At 34.4% G+C, this 20,267-nt stretch overlaps 2 protein-coding genes across 2 annotated transcripts; one reads left to right on the top strand and one right to left on the bottom strand.

Moving 5' to 3' along the window:
• Positions 1-145: 145 nt before the first annotated feature.
• On the top strand, positions 146-5,359 carry LOC144447728 (FAST kinase domain-containing protein 3, mitochondrial-like). The gene is made up of 5 exons (XM_078137807.1): positions 146-1,616; positions 2,365-2,628; positions 2,931-3,000; positions 3,357-3,471; positions 4,257-5,359. Exons 1-5 carry the CDS (start codon positions 146-148, stop codon positions 4,353-4,355), a joined length of 2,019 nt encoding a protein of 672 aa, XP_077993933.1. The 3' UTR covers positions 4,356-5,359.
• LOC144447359 (protein lifeguard 1-like) lies at positions 4,876-19,578 on the bottom strand. Its single transcript, XM_078137342.1, has 10 exons — positions 19,421-19,578; positions 17,879-18,017; positions 15,419-15,497; positions 14,779-14,832; positions 14,471-14,561; positions 13,170-13,253; positions 11,697-11,738; positions 11,091-11,180; positions 10,497-10,544; positions 4,876-8,080 (listed from the first exon to the last, which is right to left on the bottom strand). The coding sequence occupies exons 2-10, from the start codon at positions 17,964-17,966 to the stop codon at positions 7,931-7,933; spliced, it is 726 nt and encodes a 241-aa protein (XP_077993468.1). The 5' UTR covers positions 17,967-18,017; positions 19,421-19,578; the 3' UTR covers positions 4,876-7,930.
• Between the last annotated feature and the right edge of the window lie 689 nt (positions 19,579-20,267).

Raw genomic sequence — 20,267 nt, 5'->3', positions numbered from 1 at the left:
TTTGAATGCAGGTAAATGTTATCACTTCTGCGTCTGTAATGAACGCTAGCAGAACTTCGGTCTGGCTACACTCCGAGAACAGTTACTGACTCCATAAACTTTGTGTACAGTGTGAACGGTTAGGCCCGAACAAACGGTTAGAATCATGCTCCGGTACCCTGTTCTCCGTGGTTTTCAATCGAGTAAACATGTTAGTTATTTGAACATAACAAAGCTGCCAAGAAAGCGTTTGTCTAATGTGATAACTGTCAGAAACTGTTCGTGTTTTTCCGATTTGCGGCGTCTTTCAAGTTCAGTAGAAGAAAAAGATGGACGTGCTTGTAACCAAAGTAGGCGCTATCACGACTATCGAGACCAATCATTTGCTGTTGTAGGAGCATCTCCCGACACCGGTAGTATACAGCAAAGCAGAATTTTCGATGGTATAGTGTTGGTAGGTTCTGAAAGCAGGGATGGACTTTCAGCCACAGCTCATTCGACAAGAGAATTGTCTTTCAAAGATAAACTTGATACTTGTAAACAATTCAAAGAAATTTTGACTTTGGTCAATTCGTGGACTCCTGTGCTAACAGTAGAAGATGCAGCCACAGCCTTGCAGAGACTTGGTCAAATGAATCAAAAATCTGAAAATCCCAAACGCAAAAATTTACTGTTAGAAAGCCCTGCATTTCAGATTTTATGTAGCAGTTTAATGGCAAAAGATCTAAGTGTTGAATTGCTAGTTAAATCATTAAAAGGTGTTACTGCTTTGCATATTTATCAAAAACATGAACTGACAGAATTTCTATGTCACACGGCCGAGAAAAGACTGCATGAGAAGAAGTTGTCAGTTGGGGAAATAAGTATGTTATGTTCACCCATGAGGAAGATTCAAGGCACAAGGTCTACATTTCTCCAACATGGTTTAGAAGAGATAGAAGCTTTTCACTCAGATATTCAATGTGCAGATATCCCACTTGTCTTGAAGGCGATAAGTTTGAACGACACCCAACAAATTCCAAAGCAATTGATGTCCCATGTCAGTGATAGTATTCAGAGATTAGCGCCCTCTATGGCAAAATCTGAACTTAGTAGAACGCTTCACTATTTAACAGTTCTAGATCATGAAAACTTGAAATGTTTGTTTTTGTTATCCAAGCGGTGCAGAAAATTTGTCAAAGAGTTTACTGAATCAGAATTAGGGCAGGTTATGCGATCTTTGGTTTTCTTCCGAGTTGGTGATGCCAATTTATTGAAAGTCCTGGAAGCGGAAATACCTGGAAGAATACCGGAGTTATCATCAGAAACTCTTGCCAGAATCATGCAATATTTTGGTTCAAACCGTTATCTGTCTGTGCCATTTTTTGACACAGTCTCCAGATATTTTGTAGATAACACTGAAAGATTCACCACAGCTCAGCTGACTCAAGTCATGCTACCATTTGGAAGATTGAACTATGAACCAATCAATGCAGGAGAGGTGTTTGAGAAAATAGAAGAGACATTGAATTATCGCTGGTATGAGTTCAAGGCATTGGATGTATTGGATCTACTTCACTGCTGTGTACTACTTGGCAGATTTCCACTAAATTTCATCCATAAAATTGTCAGCGCACATTTTCTACAGAAATTAGAAGGTAAGTCTGCTGAATGTATAATGAGTTTGACCTCATATCCAGGTCACATTGAGGTCACAATGATACTCAAAGGTCTGAAAACTACAAAGAGTTGATAAATTTGAGACAGGTTAACTCTCTTTTGAAAATTAGTTCCTCCTGATTTTTTCAGTCATGAATGTCGGTCACACATTTCAAATTTAGAAGTCTCATTTTTAAGGTGCAGACTACTATACTTTTTCCCATAATGCACCTGTCTAAATATGTATGTAACTGAGGCCCAAATCTATGTTTAAATTTCACTTCACTGAATATTATGTTGAGGGAACACAGGGAAGTAAAATTTATATACCAAAAGGGTTCAAAGGTAGTCCAAATATTTTGTCTTTTCATTATTTATGCTTTTATTTACAAGTTTTATATTTGCCAATTTACTTGACATTTATAGGCACCATAAAAAAAGAATTTGTTTCTCCTTGAATTTTTTCCATTTCTCTGTAACCTACAAATTTTCACTGAAAAATTATTTTCGCTGATTTCACTGGAAAACTAAGAATTGTCTTCTTGTGCATAAACACAATTCAACAAGCTCAGTGAATCATTTAGATTAAATCATTGGGAAGTACTAGAAAAATTTTACAAATATTTTTCAAGGTTTTCTCCAGCAAGATTTTCTAGCGGTGAATATATTTTGGTTTACAGTATTTATTGTTGATTTGTGTATCTATTCCTTGTGTATTTATGTTTTTATCTTTAATTTCATAAACAGGTTCTGGAACAAGTGTTGATTTCTATGTCAAGTCTCGGCTAACTCAGATCATCATGGCGTTACATCTAGAATGCCATTCTTACCGTTTACCCAAGTTACCACAGAAATATCAAACTCGAAACCTGAACCGTGCCTTTGATCTTGATGCTTTAGAAACCAAACCAATGTTAATGATTCACCATGTACAAAGACAATTGGCTGAGCTACTTGGCGGGGATAACCACTTTGCATTCTGGGTACAAACACCATACATCTATCATATAGGTAAGCAAAAGCTTGGAATGTGGTAAGACCAACCATATGTTTTTGTTTCTTGTTTTGTATAAATTTAATTTGAAATTGAAAAAAATCTCTAAATGTCTATATGCATTTTTGTTCATTATCAAAAACTAATGTGAAAATACTGTCTCAAAATACAATTTTCTTTGCTTTATTTTTGCTTTGCATCAAAAAGTCCTAGAGGAGGGTATTCAGTATTCATGTTTATAGAGCGAGATAAGAATTATTTTTGTCTTGAAATTTTCATCATAGTTCGTGGTTTCTTGATTCATTTTTTTTGATATTAGATATTCAAATAAAGTTGGACAAAGATGGTTGTATACTACCAGCCAATCAGCAGGAAGGAGTTCACACACTGTAAGTTGACTAATTTGCATACATTTGCATACATATAAAAATAACATATTTCTTTCTAGAACTTAGTAATAGCCTAAGAAACTCCGCGAAATCTTGGTATACTTGTTGGGCTGTCATCATCCATCAATGTACTCTCATGAAGAGAACACTGATGCATCTGGAATGATGTGACATACAGTCTAGTTATACATATGTACTGTACAATATCAAAAAAGTTTTCTGAAAAGGAAAGTATAATCTATTTAAAAAGGCCAATGAATTTCAACTAATATCACTCAAATTTATGATATTCAAAAAATGTTGAAGAAATACAGTAGTACAACAAGATATAATGTGTTTTTGTATTTGTTTTACAGGATTGCTCTTTGCTTAACTGAAATGTCAGAACTTTGTACAAATTGTCATCATTTGACTGGAATGGAAGCAATTCGTCAGAGACATCTACAACTCCTAGGTTACCAACTAGCACAGGTAATTAGAATTTGTCTAGATGCTATACATTTGTTTAGAATTTGAAGATCTCGCCACTCACGTCTAGTCAATGGATATATATAGAACATTGCGGGCTGAATTTTAAAATTACCACCAATAGCTGTATTTAATCAAATTGAAGTCTGATGATAAGCAATGATAAAATTGATTTTTTTTAAAATTACAAATCTAAAATAAATACCCCAATCTTCATCCATATGGCCACTCCAAATAACCCACCGAACTCAACAAAGTCAATAACTGCAGTATGGACATACACTTTGGTTAGTGTGATAAGATGATGCTGTCTCTAATCTTACTGAGAAACTACAGTACATGTAATAGTCACAGACAGCCATCATACTTTATCTTGTTTTTTCCTAGTGCACATGTACCCTAAATTCTGTGTACATGTAGTTAGTAAGATTTACCATTTCAGGGTGTCCTCTACTAACAGCCTACCTCTTTCACATTGGAAAGATAAGGCTGATGTGAGAAGGCAAGAACAACAGCCTAGCTGTTTTGCTGGTCTTTACATAACATATATTGGTCATTTTTCTCTTCATTTTCAATGTTTGGGCATTACTACACAAACACAAAAAAGAAGTAAAAGCAGTACATCACTTATTGAGAACTTGAAAAGTTAAAACTTAGAGATAAGATTCTGGTTAAGGTACACTAATTATGTGGATTACTCATTTAAATGCAATAGATGGGTTTATAATAATGATATGTTGAAATGAGTTTAAATTTCATTGTTAACTATCATTCTGTTTTTCTATCAGCTTCCATACTATGAACTACAACAACTAAAATCAAAGAAAGAATGGCATGAGTATCTCCACATGAAGATATTCCCAACAAGCCCAAGACTACAGTGGTGAAGTGAATATCTCCACATGAAGATATTCCCTACAAGTCCAAGACTACAGTGGTGAAGTGAGTATCTACACATGAAGATATTCCTGACAAGTCCAAGATTACAGTGAAGTGTACTCCTGACACCCCCTTTGGAATGCAAACTGTTGCTGCAAAACCTGCCTAAGAAAATGAGTTCCACAGAAAATCTGCCAACCACATCATGTATGAATAAATAATAGGAACTGACATATATCAGTGCAATTATTCAGACTGATATGGAATGAAGAGTGATTTTGATAAAGCTCATATGTATGCAAAATATAACTTTGTAAGATATGGATTGTGTATAAAAGATGTCACAATCATACTGAGATGAGGTAATTTCATATTTGGAAAAATGTTAACTTTGTGTGTCTACACTGAGACATATCCTCAGCAAAATGTGCAAAAGAAAATTGTGTACATATAATATTATTTGTACAAATTTGTGCATGGCTGTGTGTATGTGTGTTTATGAAATTAATAGAAGTGAAAAAGAAAAACAAGAATACACACAGAAGTATGAGTTTGTTGCTCTTTATTTCTAAGCCAATAGCATGCAAGGAACAAAGTGACATCATTTCATAATACAGATGACAATTTGTATTTATCTCAAAATACCAGGATGATCCCAGGACCAGTCAAAGCCTGCCAGGTTGCATGAAGAAATTACTTCAATCTGTATTGTGAAAAATGTAGATTGAAAGACGTGCTTTGGGCACTCTTAGTCGTTCCTCCTCTTCACTCAAAAAAGAAACCACTATGACTAATCTTTCTGGCGATATGAAAATGATGCAACTTTCAGTCCAACAACTTTCAAGATTATCAAGTCCTACATATGAAAATGTTTTGATAAAATATACTATAGTGAGCTGTATAAGCGACCTCTATGTTTTGATTTAGATGGTCAAGTGTTGTAGTGAGCTGCATTTGTGCCCTTGCTCGTATGTTTTTGGTTTGGATGGTCATTCATTTCTTGAATAAATAGAGAAAATTAGCTAAATCGTGTTTGCGATGAATGAAAGTTTGTAAGACATGCATTTGTATTTTGACAATTTTTGGGCAGATTTGCAGGTATATAGCAGTGTGCATACCAATTTAAATTAGAAAATAGTATAACAGTAAACCCAAACAATTGCACAAACATTACATACATTCTGTTTACCAACAAGGCAGTCTTTGCGTATAAACATACTCTTTGAATCACGACTAAGTCAAACATAACATGTACATTATATATATATGTTACATTTGTTCAAGGTTACAATAACAATACAATATCAAATTTCTGAAGACTAATCTCCAAGTACAAATCTTCTAAGAGCTAAATATACTGTCAAGTCCTGTCAGCAAAAACACTTTTTACTATAAGGAAATGATGTCCAGCATGGAAGGACTTCTAAGAGCTAACTGTAGTATCAACCTGTCTGCAAAAATACCTTTTTACAAAAAGATAAATCCACCATGAAAGGACTTCTAAGAGGTAAATGTAGCAACCTGTCTGCAAACACAATTTACCTTAGGATATGAGGTAGTCTGTAAGGTACGCTGTGTTAGGGCGCCCTCACACATTGATCAACCCTTCTCACAATGTACCTTACAGTCTAGATATGAAGTCCACCATGAAAGGACTTGCCTTGCTATTCTATTAATATATATATATAATATATATTTTATATGACACCATTAAATGTATCATTAATGCTGAAACCCTACCTTCCACTTTAAAGTTCAAAGCGCAATCTATACATACCACAGTACTTTATTTCAGTAATAATTTTATGCATAAATTACATTTTAAAATCAAGACAAATGCGTATGTACATGCAATTAACAATTTATACTATATATCTATCACTACATTTTTTTTACAAAATATCTCATTAATTCATCATTTGGTAATCAGTATACGTTCTCCAAGTTTCAATGAATACCAAGGAAGGTAAGAAAGTTTGGAAGTTTAGAAATTATCTCATAGTGTTTCTAAGTCATTCATATCTCTGTTTATCATGATAAATACCAAATTCTAATTGATATGGCCACTTTAACCTCTCTGTTTTTAGAAAATGAAATTTACTATGTTTTCTGGTCAGAGTTAATGACTGCAATTTCACTAAAAGACAAAAGTACTAGAAAATCTTTAATAATTTCTACCGCTACTAGTCACCACTAGGGGGTGATATTCATTGGAAAGGCCAATCTATTTTCTGGCTTTGCACCACTACAGGCATGCATGCCATTCGTTGGAAATAAAATCTGGCTAAATGCAGAAAACCATTCAAGATGCTTGATGCTTACAGTAAAATTATAATTTTTTTTCTTTCCTTTCCATTTGACTTTAAATGTCAGCATTTTTTACTGTGCAACACGAAACAATTTCAAACATCCCTGAATTAAATTGAGTAAATGTTGCACTGCCATCAAATTAATATTCAACTAACTTCCAAGTGACTTACTAGTACTTTACGATGTGCAAAAAAATCTGAAATTACTACGCCATGCTTGAGTGAAATCATGTGCACTATATGGTGCAAAAACTAGCTTACATTGCTAAATTCAACAACCTTACTTACATACATTTTGAATATTTTCCCTCTTTTGTTCCCATAGTTTCAAACCCCAATCAAAGCTCTGCTCCATGACCTATGACCCAAAAGTAGCTGCCATAGAGGGCGATGTGTCAGGAATAGTAATAACTCTTGGACAATGCTCATGAACATAAACACGAGTGACTCAGGGTCTTTGCTTTTTTTAAAACAATCAATACGATCTTGAGATCACTATCACGTTTTATAACATTAGAAACTGTGCTTTTTATGATTATGATTATGAATATGAGCAAGTAACAAAATTTGGAGGTCATGAATATTCGAAAGGATAAATTGAAAACAAACAAAAAATTGCATGAATACTATGAGGGATAAGTTCCCTTTTACAACAGTTAATTTGGTGAGTAAAAATGATGTTTGAAATATCCTTGAAAATAATGACACTCTTCAGACTTGACACAAAAGTATAAAATTATGGTCAAACTTGATATTATCTGATGGGCACACTTATATATATATATACCCCATGAATGTTTGATATATCTCAGTAATTGGTGTCATCTGACTGTTGTAGCAATGAATACATTTATCCTCTAAGTAATGATCAGTAATGATATATAACCTGACTATTGGGCGTAAAAAAAAAATGTGTGGTTCCGATAACACTCAATTTTAGAATAGGCGGGGTAGGTAGATTTTTTATTTTAATTTTGCTTTTTTTTTCATTTGAGAGTGTCTAGTTTAGGTAGTTATGTTTTCCAGATGGTCTCTGTTTTATTGGTTTCTCATCAGATGTACATCCATTACAGATTGGAAAAACAATTTTATATCATCTTTTTAAGTTGATGTCAGTTTCCGCATCCACTATTTCTTGCGAGACCTCACAAATTTTGCAATTTTATTTTTTTTCCTCAGATATGAAAAAAACAGTTAAGGGTCAGAAGTGAAAAACTAGGCCTGGTCGGGTAACCGGAACACAATTTTTCTAGGCCTTGTAGCAATCAACACAGTTATCTGGCCCTCCCAAAGAGAATGAGAATCATGAGGAACAAATTGATGATATCTAGATAGAGATTCAAGGCAGCAAAGATATATTCTTCTGGTGATAAGCTGTATTTGTGTTTACCACCCATCATTAGCTGTGTATCCACCACCAAGTACTGTCAGCAAGACAAAATGAATACATAACACATGTAGTGAAATCAACAAATACATGTATAGCGAAAATCAACAAAATGTAGCAAAATCAACAAATACATGTATAGCAAATCAACAAAATGTAGCAATATCAACAAATCAAAATAAACACATTTAGTGAAATTGACAAATGTCCACAATTAACGAAATCACCAAATGTAATGAAATCAAATGTGATGTAATCAACAAACATGAAATCAAGAAATGGTGCAATATTAACAACTGTAATGAAATCAACAACTGTAATGAAATCAACAACTGTAATGAAATCAACAAATGTGGTTAAAATCATCATTAAGAAAAACATGACTAAATGAAACACTAACACAATGATATAAACAGCCATGATAGGGGTGACCATTGTTGTATTATGTGCCTAAATATGATGCTTTCCAAAAGATAGTATGGTTACTTGAAAAAAGAAGACCAAAAAAGTTTTCTGTCGCGCAAAACTTTTTTCCTTTTTTTTTAAATCACAGGATTAGAGACTAGGTGGAAGCAAAAATATGCAATTAGGAAAGTCATGAATACAAAAAACTTCCATGTTAAGCTCATCCACCATGATTCAAAGATGTGTGAGGACAAAACCCACATGTATACCATGGCCTAGTGATGACAAATATGGAAAAGTATCAAAATAAAAATATGAAATGTCGCTTGAAGAGAATAAAATGACATTGTAGTTCCATCACAGTACGGTATACCAATGCAGATGCTACTGAAAATACAAAATGAACATGACAGGCTGTGCTATGTTTTCTGTTCTCCACAACAAAAATGACTTGAACAAGAATGTACACTAGCATACAATAACTGAAATACACAAACAGCTACGTTATTATCACAGACACTGAAATGAAATCAGCAAATAATAGTAAATATAGTTTACAGCATATGACACACTTTATATGTATCAGAAGATCAAATTCTAGCGTGTCTGAAGGAATTGGACAATAAATGGACTATTATATCTACACCAGGGGCAATGAAATTTATAACCAATTAAGATTGTTCTTCATGTACCAATAGATACTCAGTGATGCAATATTTCTAACATGACTGACTTTAGTGATGTGATATTTCTACCAGCGATGACTCAGTAATGCTATATTTATGCAAATTATGCTAAAACCGTCTCACATTTAGCCAGTTTCATCACAAACTTGTTTTCAATACAAAAGGCTACACTTTGAAAGTGATCACATCATTTGATTATGAATTTGTGTGACTTGAGCCAACAACTGATCTGTCATCCATAGCTGATCTGACCCCTAGTTGATCTAATCCATAGCTGATCTGACCCCTAGTTGATCTAATCCATAGCTGATCTAATCCATAGCTGATCTGACCCCTAGCTGATCAAATCCTTAACTGATCTATCCTCTGGCTCTACTGATAAGTAACAAAAGCATGAGAAACAAATTAATTATATCCAGATAGAGATTGAGGGCAGCAAAGATATACTCTTCAGGAGACAGTCGATATCGATGTTTACCACCCATCATTAGTTGTGTATCTACCACTATATACTGGTAACAAGAAACAGAAATGTGCAAAGTTATTCATACAGAACAAACTATTTTCAGCGTTGTGGCTTGAATTAATTTGGCTATTCTCCAAATGCCACCTGTCACATGCTACGTCAGTGCACTGACGTGTCTTAATTTTATGATAAACAATGTTTGGGGTTATTTAAAGTTGTACTAGCTGCAACTGAAACACAAGCATATGTTTAATGAGAAGAATATCAATAGTACTTGATACTGCGGAGTAAAAACAGTTGGTTAAAATGTGAGACAAGGGAAGGAAATGTAGATGTTTGTATTCCAATACCTGCAGAAACAATAACCTGCTTCTATAGTCATGATATACGAGCTTTCGGTTTACTAAGATAGGTGCAAACTAAATCTATTGTTCTTCAATGTGGTATATTACACAAGTGGGTGATAGTGATTCCTCTGTTGTGCAATTCTAATCACACTGTGATCAAGATAGTGTAAACATTGGAAGTCTCAAAACAGTGCACTGCACATTCATGGAACTTTGTCATTAAAACTCTGCAGACACCTCCCTACTGACTCTATAATTAAACCAACATCCATTCAATAGCTTATCACTGTTGTATCAACATGTTGCGACAATAGTTTTAGTTTATGTCTGTCTTAGTAAACCGATCGCAAAGGCTCAATTACCAGAGTAATAATGGTCTTCATGGTGTACCTTGCAAACCACTGTTCTCATACAATATAATGCAATATAATGCAGTGCTATGGGGCCAACATATAAATGATATGGTAATCTGAAATACAAATTATGAATATCACTTTCTATAATAAGAATATATTAAAGCTGTATATCAGAATAATAAATCTAACTTACCCCAGCAAATATCAAGGCACCTAGAGATGCGTACACCATATCCAGTATCTGAAAATAATGCATTGAAGGAAATTTAGGTCAAGTTTTCATTTTCCAATATTTGTACTCATTTGTTCTGTAAAATAGTCTCTTTACGGTGCTTTTATGGTATATTCCATTCGATCTCTCATACGTTAGCTTGTAACTAGACTTGTAAAATGTTGATAATATGGTTTGAAAATCCTCAATGCAGAACTGGCCAATCAGCTTCTTGTCAACATGGTGTATTCAAATGTATTCAGGTAAACACACATGCAAATGATGTGTATGGAAATGAACATGTGCAGTTGAGATGTGCCTGAAGTTATTGCAGGTTCCGAGAATTCTACTGATGGCCTCCTCACCAGCAACTTAACATCGGCCTGAATGTGCCCTTTAACAAGAGTAATAGTTTAAATCACGAAACTATGCTTTCTTGTCATGTACCACATAATAAATGACAGGGGCACCAAATTCTGGTGCATCACAAGAATTACAGTGTATCAGTGGTGCATCAAATTGACTTAGCTGGCACACATCTTGTGTACTGTTTTTGATGTACAAAATTTGACTCACCCTATTACGGAAGATAATGGCCAAGAAACCAAACACCAATAAAACTATCAGTAGTACAAACAGTATTCCACTGAACATGGTAAAGTCAATCTGAAAATAATATACAAAATACAGGTTATAAAGTCAATGAAATCTGTGCAATCAAGTTGTGTGTTGTACATAAGTTACAGTAATAAAGGGGTGAAAAGAATGGCCTTTGAAAGGGTCCTCTTGATTGGACCATAGGCAGTGTCTATGATTGGACATCATACACAGATAATCTTCCCTATTATAATTATTGACAACATACAAAACATGTCATTTTCCATTGCATTATAACCAATTAAACTAAACCTTCAGAAAGTCTTCATTTAATACCATGACAGAAATTCAATTCTGTACTTTGTTAAATTTTGCACTTTTTTCAACTTTGTTTTTTTTAAACAAAAGTTGAAAATAATGCTGCTTAAAACTGACACTATAACAAAAATAATTTAACTGTCACTGTGAGACTTTTATTTGTCTTTGAACCTAGTACATGTAAAGTGATTGCACTGACAGTGAATTCTGGGTGGAAAATCAAACACTACAAACTGGATTTCCTCAAAGTACTGACTACCAACTTACCTTGGTTTGGAAAGCAAAGATTGTTAAAGCCAGGGCTACGAACTAGTGGAGAAACAAAAATAACAAGTTAACAAGTCATGATGTAGGCTCATCTGTGCAAAAGTTCAGTGTAAGGTAAGGGATGAGCTAATTGTAAATTTTGGTGCAATATGAAGTTAATAAATCCATTCACTTAACAGGTCATGTAAAAACACTAAAATATAGATCAAATAAAGTCATCTTGGAATGGCTCCAAAGTGACTATATTTTACGGTCTTATTTGATTCTTGTAATCTGAACAATATCTTTTTATTGCGTCTGTCTTGAATGAGAAAATAATAGAAGTTGAATATAACACAGTGTAGTGATTAAAAAACCCCAAAAGATTACATAGTTTGAACTCTAGGAGTGCTATTTGAAAGCAGCTCTTGGACTGACAGTTTGGGCCAAGATAGCCAAGTTTTCACACACATTTTATACAATCTTGGCACCCTTATGTGAGACTCTTTAGGAAATGATTGCACTGTGGATAATCAGAATGTGGAGTAGTGTCATTATTACTTGTGTAATGTTAGAGATCATTAAATAATGAAGGAGTCATTTATTTGCTAAATACATGAGGTGAAACTGTAAAATTGTTCCCAATAAATTACCGATGTACTTTGGCCAAGTCTTGGCTTCAAAACCTTCTCTTTTGTTTATCATGTCTTTCATAAATAATGTTTATTACATTCTTCAAATACAATTCTTTTCATAATCCATCTATTTACATGCAGGAATAGTCTTCATCTACTATTGAAGTCTTGTTTGTATTGCAATACAGGGTTATACAGATAATTTTTCATCCAAAATTGATATGCATTACTTTGATGCTGGAGTAAAAATGACATATAGACATCGTAGGAATAAATATAACAATATGACAAGATTTAATTTTATGGAAAATGGAACATAGCAAACGAGGGAGAGATATGAAAAGTCATGGAATTGACTGAATACATGGATATATACACAGGGACACATAATCTTGTATGTATAGAATTAGAAGAAAAGAAAACCGAGGATATGCTTCAGGGATTAGGAACTTTTAGGACGGGAACATGTCCACACAGCACATAGGTCAAAATCAGGAGGGTTTCAGGAAACCTCTCAGAGGTGTCCTAAGCCAGGATGTTTTCAGGAAACCTCTTGGAGGTGTCCTAAGTCAGGAGGTTTCAGGAAACCTCTTATGTCCTAAGTTAGGAGGGTTTCAGGAAACCTCTTGGAGGTGTCCTAAGTCAGGATGGTTTCAGGACAGGTCCAGGACACATTTGTGTCTACATGAGCCTCAACCTGTCCTTAATCCCACCTCAGGTCGGAATTTCTGTGCCATTTAGATGGGGATAGCTTATGGATGGGGAGAATACATTCAGTGTAGCATATCCATAACAGTAATCCCTTGTATGACTCAGATTATGTGTCCCTATGTATATACTGACAGAGAACCAAACTTACAGCAGTCACCCCAGCAGCAATCAGCACCACATCAGTATCATATGTACTACATGCACAGCCCAGTAAGACGCCCTCACACACTGTCTGTAACATGCAAAGAAGAAACAAACTAAAACATGACAATCTCCTAAAGTAATTCAAGTCTATCATACCCATAGAAATTTAAGGTTTTTGGATTTACTCATTATATTTCTGAAATTTGATAAGTTTTGTATTATGACTTTTTGTTTCAAGTTTGCTAGCTTCTATCATCTTTTTATCTGCCTCATTCTATTATCTTTCTATCTGCCCCACTCTATTTTCTTTTAGGTAAAAACAAGAGAATATACATCAAGATTATATACCTTATGCACACCTTTGACAAATACCCCTTGTAAGAAACCCTAGTATATTGGTATGTTCCAGTTTGCAGATAGCAATATACATGAACTGTATCTGGGCTATACCAAAGTGAGATTCCATGGGTATGATAGCATTGATATCGAGGGACTTTAAGTAATGACTTACAGCAGTGATGCCAGCAGCAATTAGAACTGTTACTGTAGAGTACACAGTGCACATACAACCTAACAATACACCCTCACATAAAGTCTGGTTACATGGCAATATAAATAAATTAGTACATTGATTCATTGATACATAGAAATTATTTCTGCTAGTAAAAATTAACAACACGGTTGATTTTTTAGTTCTAAGATGCATCGTGAGAGACGACGTTGCTGCTATGGTTACTTTTTGGTTTGTTTTATATTTAGTACATTTGAAATAAAAATTTCATTTACTATATGAATGTCTGTAAGATAAGACATTCTTGCTGCACTATCAGCTAGTTGCACTGTGTATTGGGTGGTTTAGTATACAGTTGTGGTTTAGAAGCCTGATAAGGCTGAACAATATGACATAACTTTCATTCTATATATGAATTATAGGCAGGCATATTGACATGTTCACTTTTGAGTTATTGTATAGATGAAAGTCGCCATCAATGACAAACAGTTTTTACTTGCAATATTCAAAGGTACTGGGTAGAGTTGGTGACAACCATCCCCTTGAGTAGTATGTGCATGGGGCAATCCTGTTGGAACTGATAACAAGTAATTGATTTTTGTCTTGGTATTCCCAAAGTACTTAGAAGGAAATACCACAGATAAGTTATATGGATTTCCAGTATTTCTACTAATACAATATGAATACCCTACATACAAGGGACATCAAATGGTCTTTCCTGATGGGATACAATAGGATGCCTAATTTAACCTTTGACATTGATATTTGACCTTTACTTTCTGATGAATACTTACAAACAGTCCCAGAAAGATGAAGTTGATTGGAAAATTCCTCCTTACACCATCACAGCAGGCCATTGCAATCAGACATATGAATGTAAGAATCCTGGATAAACAACGATGTGAATAAAAATGTTTCAATTTTCAATATCAATATAAATGTTGTTGATAATACTACCTCTCTATACATTGTAGACATTTGCATGCATTTGCCAAAAGTATGTAAAGTTTATGTTATTTCATCCAACCCTGCTGGAGCCCATGGGTTGCCATTACTGTAAATGGTTGTGGAAAACTACACAAAGATATAGAATTGTACTCACAATGCAACCCACCAGACCCATTGGTTTTGATAAGTATAGATTCTTACTTCATCTCTGCAAAACAAAGAACATTATCACAATTATCACAAGCTGGAAGGATGATAAAGAGACATCTAGTTTTGTCCGGTTTTACTCTCTACCCCTACATTCCTAATTTTAATTCATATGGCCGCAAACCCCATGATGTACAATAGGGAACTTGCAAACACTACATGTTGAATGTTGCATCATGGGAAATGTGATTATAAATACTAATCAATTAGTATTGTAAACAATGTTGAGACATTATTTGTAACCACAAATAATCAATTCATAGTTACCCTGACAATTGTGGGAGGTTAATTTTATCAGTAGCTCCAGATTAGGTATTACGATAACCACATATAATCCCATAATCCTTTGCATCTGAGCATGCTCAGTCTGGATTGCAAGTTCCCTATTGATGACTTTCACAATTCTGGTTGAACACAATACCATATATCCCACCTCAAGAAGAAGCAATGTCAAATTACAGTTATAATACAACAACAATATAAGACTGACACTTTAAACTGAAGTTATCCCTCTCTGCAATATTTAATTTGGGTGAGTTTAACAAGACTATAGGTGGTATAAAACAATCAGAAAGAGATTAACTTACACATAGAGGAAAATGCAAATGATTGCCATGGTAACAACCAGCTGGGCACACAGGATGGCATACACTTTCTTGATGAAACCTGAAGAGACAAAAGACAGTATTGGCAGACATTTAGGTGTAATTTATAATACAAACAAGTTATAGTAAAATATACCAATAACACCCTGTTCAGACACACATAGTTATACCATTGCTGTATCAGTGTAAAGATAAAACTGAACATTTCAAAAGCTACCAAGTTTGCTGTCACACACTGTACATAGATTTAGCATATCACACATTGTACATGGTGTAAGCAAAGACAAGCAAACTAATTGTAAGATGCTAGAATTGAGTTGTAACTTTACTCTGGTTCAAACCCATCTCAATTGATAATTACATCTGTTGTGTCATAGCATTGTTTATTTTTCAGTAAGAGTGTTATTTCATTTCCACAGAAATTACCAACCTAAGTACAAGATTTGCCCAATTTAAGCAGTTTTTGTTTTAAGTACTCCGGAGTTTTATTTTATTTCACACTGACTTTCAATAACTTTGTGTGATGGATAAAAACCCTGTATCATTTTTGTTCAAGTGACTTTGCTTGCATATCTATTGTTGACCTGATGATATTTCATGTTGTACAATACACAACACAATGCAATGCAATGCAACACAACACAACACAACACAACACAATGCAACACAACACAACACAACACAATGCAATGCAACACAACACAACACAAAACGCAACACAACACAGTGCAATGCAATGCAACGCAATGCAATGCAACACAACGCAATGCAATACAACACAACACTACACTACATGTACACTATACTACAAACACTAAACTGCACTACACTATATGATATCAGTTGCTGAATGGAGCCCTTAACTTTGTACACATGTACATTAACATATGCAAATATGGTTACCATAGAAATATCCACTGACTTCTACAGATACATACCAGCACATTTATTTTCAGTCAACACAAGATAATTCAGTCCATCTGATGGGATAGACACGTTATCTTATATCCCATCCAACCCTTCATCAAAATCTGATTACAATCTGATGTAGGAGTACAGCTAGATTGCTTTACCTCTATTTCCTTAACTTCCATTCTTGCTTGTTTTCAATTTGTTCCATGAGTGAGTGATCACCTACTTCCCAAAAGCACACAACAAAATCAAGAAATCAACTTGATATTAAAGCCACATTCACCACATCAGATTTTAATCAAATTTCTTTCATCCCTACTGCTTCACTATATTTTGATAAAAGGCCATTCAGTACTGAAACTTAAACTACCCTCCGTAAGGGACGATTGCACGATGTCACACGAGCTAAATAAGTGAACTTCGTTTGTTTGGGGGTTTGGGAGGGGGTATGTCATCAATGCGATTGCTGAACTTCATTTTCGCACTTCTAACCAAATTTCAACGGGAGATTTTCACTTCACAATAAACCTTTAAAATCATGACGGTCTCAAAATACAGGCGTGTTGTAAAATTCCAATCACATCAGTGTTGGATGACAGACAGGTTAAAATATTAATATTAGACACATTATGTATCCAAGCCAACAACTGTAAAACCTAAATATCTGAATGTTGTCCTAAGGTGGGGTAACCTTGGTAACAAAAACATAGGAAGGTATGTAAATCCATGTAAACAAATATTGCAACACTGAGGTATTCATTACCAAGTAATTATTGGCATGATCTTACTTAATGTCCAAAATCCTACACATCAAATAGCATACTTTTCTAAAAGATCTCCCCTTGTTATAACTTAGTCTGAAAGGTATGCCATGTCTATGTCTGGGCACCCTCACACATCACTGACATTATTCAACCCCTTTCACGTTAGGATAGGTTGTTGAGGGTGAAGTGACACAGTGTATTCTATTTCATTTGTCTTTGTTTATTAATAAAAATTAATCAATTAATTAAAATTAATTTTTATCTCTTAAATATATTTGTACAAAATAGCTGTTTTGTTTCACATTTGTTTGTATTTACATAAAAAGTACATGATTGCTTATTTGTATTTACATAAATACAGACAGACAAACAGGCAGGCAGGCAGACAGACAGACAGACAGACAGACAGACAGACAGACAGACAGACAGACAGACAGACAGACAGACAGACAGACAGACAGACAGACAGACAGACAGACAGACAGACACTGCACCATGCCTATAGCACTACTGAACCACACTGGCACAGTTTCACTTGGGCTAAAAACATCCAGATTGAACTATTTTATAAACATGTGTTCCACTTGTTCATCTGACAGAAGTAATCCACTCATTAAAATTAATTTACATCTTACCAGGTACTAGTAATTGTCAACCAATCCTAGTAAAAGTGGAACATTTCAATCATATATTACTTTTCGATGCCCTCAAAGTGCTTGTTGGAATGTATGATAATCTCTTCAACTTGTATCCTAAGTAAACTTACCATGTCTGATTTCCTTCTCTGAAAAATTGTTAGCAGTAGTCTCAAATCCACCCTCTTCATCTCCAAAAGTGCTATATGCATTATCCATGATGTAATAGTAATCTTTTACCAATAGTAAGAACTAGCAACCATTCAAATCCTGTCAGAATAGAAAAATACAGTTTAAAATATAACCTTAATCTGTCTTTTCTATTTATATTATGACACTGGTATGCCAGACTAAGATGCAAAATAAATCTATTGTTTTAGATTACACAAAGTCAATGAAAGTGGGTGATAGCATCATTTGGCAGGGTCAAACTGAGCATCACCCTTCTTACATACAAACCTTCTTCCAACACATGCATGAAGTAAGAATTTTTTTCTCTTTCTCTTTGTACACAAGTATATGAGATTCACTATACAAATCACAATGACTACTATGACCACAATAAATCATTAACATTGACTGCATTAAGTGCATAGCTGGGACTCAGTGCTATATATAGCAATGCTAACAATGATTTTACAACAAAAACATCACAGTCTGAGAACAAGTAGATACACAATTCTGATAAGATATGTCATCAGAAATAACAGGCCTATGATGGTGTAGCAAGAATTTAATATCATATAGACAGTAGACTGATTTAAAATGGGTTCTTCCTGAAATAACCAAAAAATTATTACTGAAGCAGATGTTTTTTTTATAATGTCCTAGATAGAGCACAGGGCAACAACTGTGAGGAAAAATATGACAGCACTAATTGACATGTGAATGTCAGTGTGGCACCCTCTAGATATTTGCATGAGTACTTGCAGTGTCATCTACAGTACTGGTACAGAAGTGAAAATAAGAAATTGAAAGTAAACACACCACAAGCACAAATTTATGCAACCAAAGCCCCCATTCCCAATCCCACATTGCCACTAACGCATAATGGGGGTTCTGCTCTTATTTTAATGCGGTATTGCACTAAAATACAAGAACTATACCAATACGATATGTGTGCACACCAATACAATACAAGTAATCACTGCTATGTATGTAACAAAATCTTAACTTATATCCATATTTCTATGATTTAGTCAAGATGTTAGAAAAAGTGGGGCTTTTTAGTTTTTGTTGGTATTCTTTGTCCTTGTTTGATCAAGTAAGGAGAATCATCATGGGTTCTTTCCAAAAAAATAAATGGAGAAATGCGAAATATGTTTGCTGGGTGATGTTTTTCGATTAATGACATTCCATTTCCATGTGACATGTTCAAGAGAAATGTTTACAAAACACGTACAACATTATAATTTTACAAATTTTATGAATAAACATATTCACTTCTGTCAATGAATCAAATTCAACAGGTTATTATAATGATAGGAAGAAATATATAACATATGTGGAGTGAAAAAGTTTCAAAATTAACAAATTGTGCAACATCTGACGACTGAACGATATTGAAAGTGAAACTGCTGTTGGCTCTATATGATAACATGATGGCATGAACATAGAGCGGGAGTACGACGTGTAACGCGTTACTATTTTACAAGTTGTTGCGCAGCACCTACCTCGTTTTAGCCTTTAATGTTTCCCTTGATCGCTTACAGTTATTCGTCTTGTGATAAAGGCAAATCGTTGAATACACCCCGTTTTCAAAATGCTGTAGACACAAATATTACTCACTGTCACATTACAAGTACGTGAACGGGTAATTCCAAATTCCAACAATATCCAAGAAAAGCTTCGGATTCATACACTTTTGGATTGTTATTTTCGGATTCAATTACTATTAATATGACTCGAAGTCTAGGTACAGTAGTAGCCATGCAATTTTATTGAATTATAGTATTTACGTGCGACTGCTATGTACAGTGATTGCAAGACAACTAGTAGTTCTGGATACACTATCATATAAAAGATGGAATTCTGAATTATTACAAGAAATTCTTTGCATAGAGAAATAAACTTGTGTGCTCCACATTCAGACAGATTTCTTTCACAAATAGTTCAAAAATAAACCTCTTTCAGGTTTAGCAATTGCTTTCACTGACACATATACTATTATACCTGGAATTTATTTGAATAGTAGTTGCCACTACACACATGAATGTACTTGAATAGTAGTTGCCACTACACACATGAATGTACTTGGATAGTAGTTGCCACTACACACAGGAATGTTGATCATTGCTGATATCAACTTGCCTTGTTCGTGTACTTTTTTTTTCTTTTTTGTTCAAATTGTTTGTTAATTCCTGGGCACAAGAGAGAATCTGAAACAAGTGTCCATCTAAAGGGACATTTATCTTTACTATGTGAGGGAACAAATTTCTTGAATTGTTAAGATGTCTTGTTTTCAATACGTTATAATTATACTTCGGCTAACCTTTGATTATTTAGTGGCTACATGCACCT

The sequence above is a fragment of the Glandiceps talaboti genome, chromosome 16, assembly GCF_964340395.1.
Source record: "Glandiceps talaboti chromosome 16, keGlaTala1.1, whole genome shotgun sequence".
NCBI lineage: Eukaryota > Metazoa > Hemichordata > Enteropneusta > Spengelidae > Glandiceps > Glandiceps talaboti.
This window is presented reverse-complemented; position numbering and strand designations above follow the sequence as displayed.

Bases quoted from the DNA above. Each gene is read 5' to 3' on its own strand.
- LOC144447359 (XM_078137342.1), bottom strand. From the start codon at position 17,966: ATGGATAATGCATATAGCACTTTTGGAGATGAAGAGGGTGGATTTGAG. The intron at 14,562-14,778 runs GTGAGTACAATT...TTGTTTATCCAG, and splicing joins TGGGTCTGGTGGGTTGCATT to GATTCTTACATTCATATGTC. The intron at 11,739-13,169 runs GTAAGTTTGGTT...TTTCTCCACTAG, and splicing joins TTGCTGCTGGGGTGACTGCT to TTCGTAGCCCTGGCTTTAAC.
- LOC144447728 (XM_078137807.1), top strand. From the start codon at position 146: ATGCTCCGGTACCCTGTTCTCCGTGGTTTTCAATCGAGTAAACATGTT. The intron at 2,629-2,930 runs GTAAGCAAAAGC...TTTTGATATTAG, and splicing joins ACCATACATCTATCATATAG to ATATTCAAATAAAGTTGGAC. The intron at 3,472-4,256 runs GTAATTAGAATT...TTTTTCTATCAG, and splicing joins TAGGTTACCAACTAGCACAG to CTTCCATACTATGAACTACA.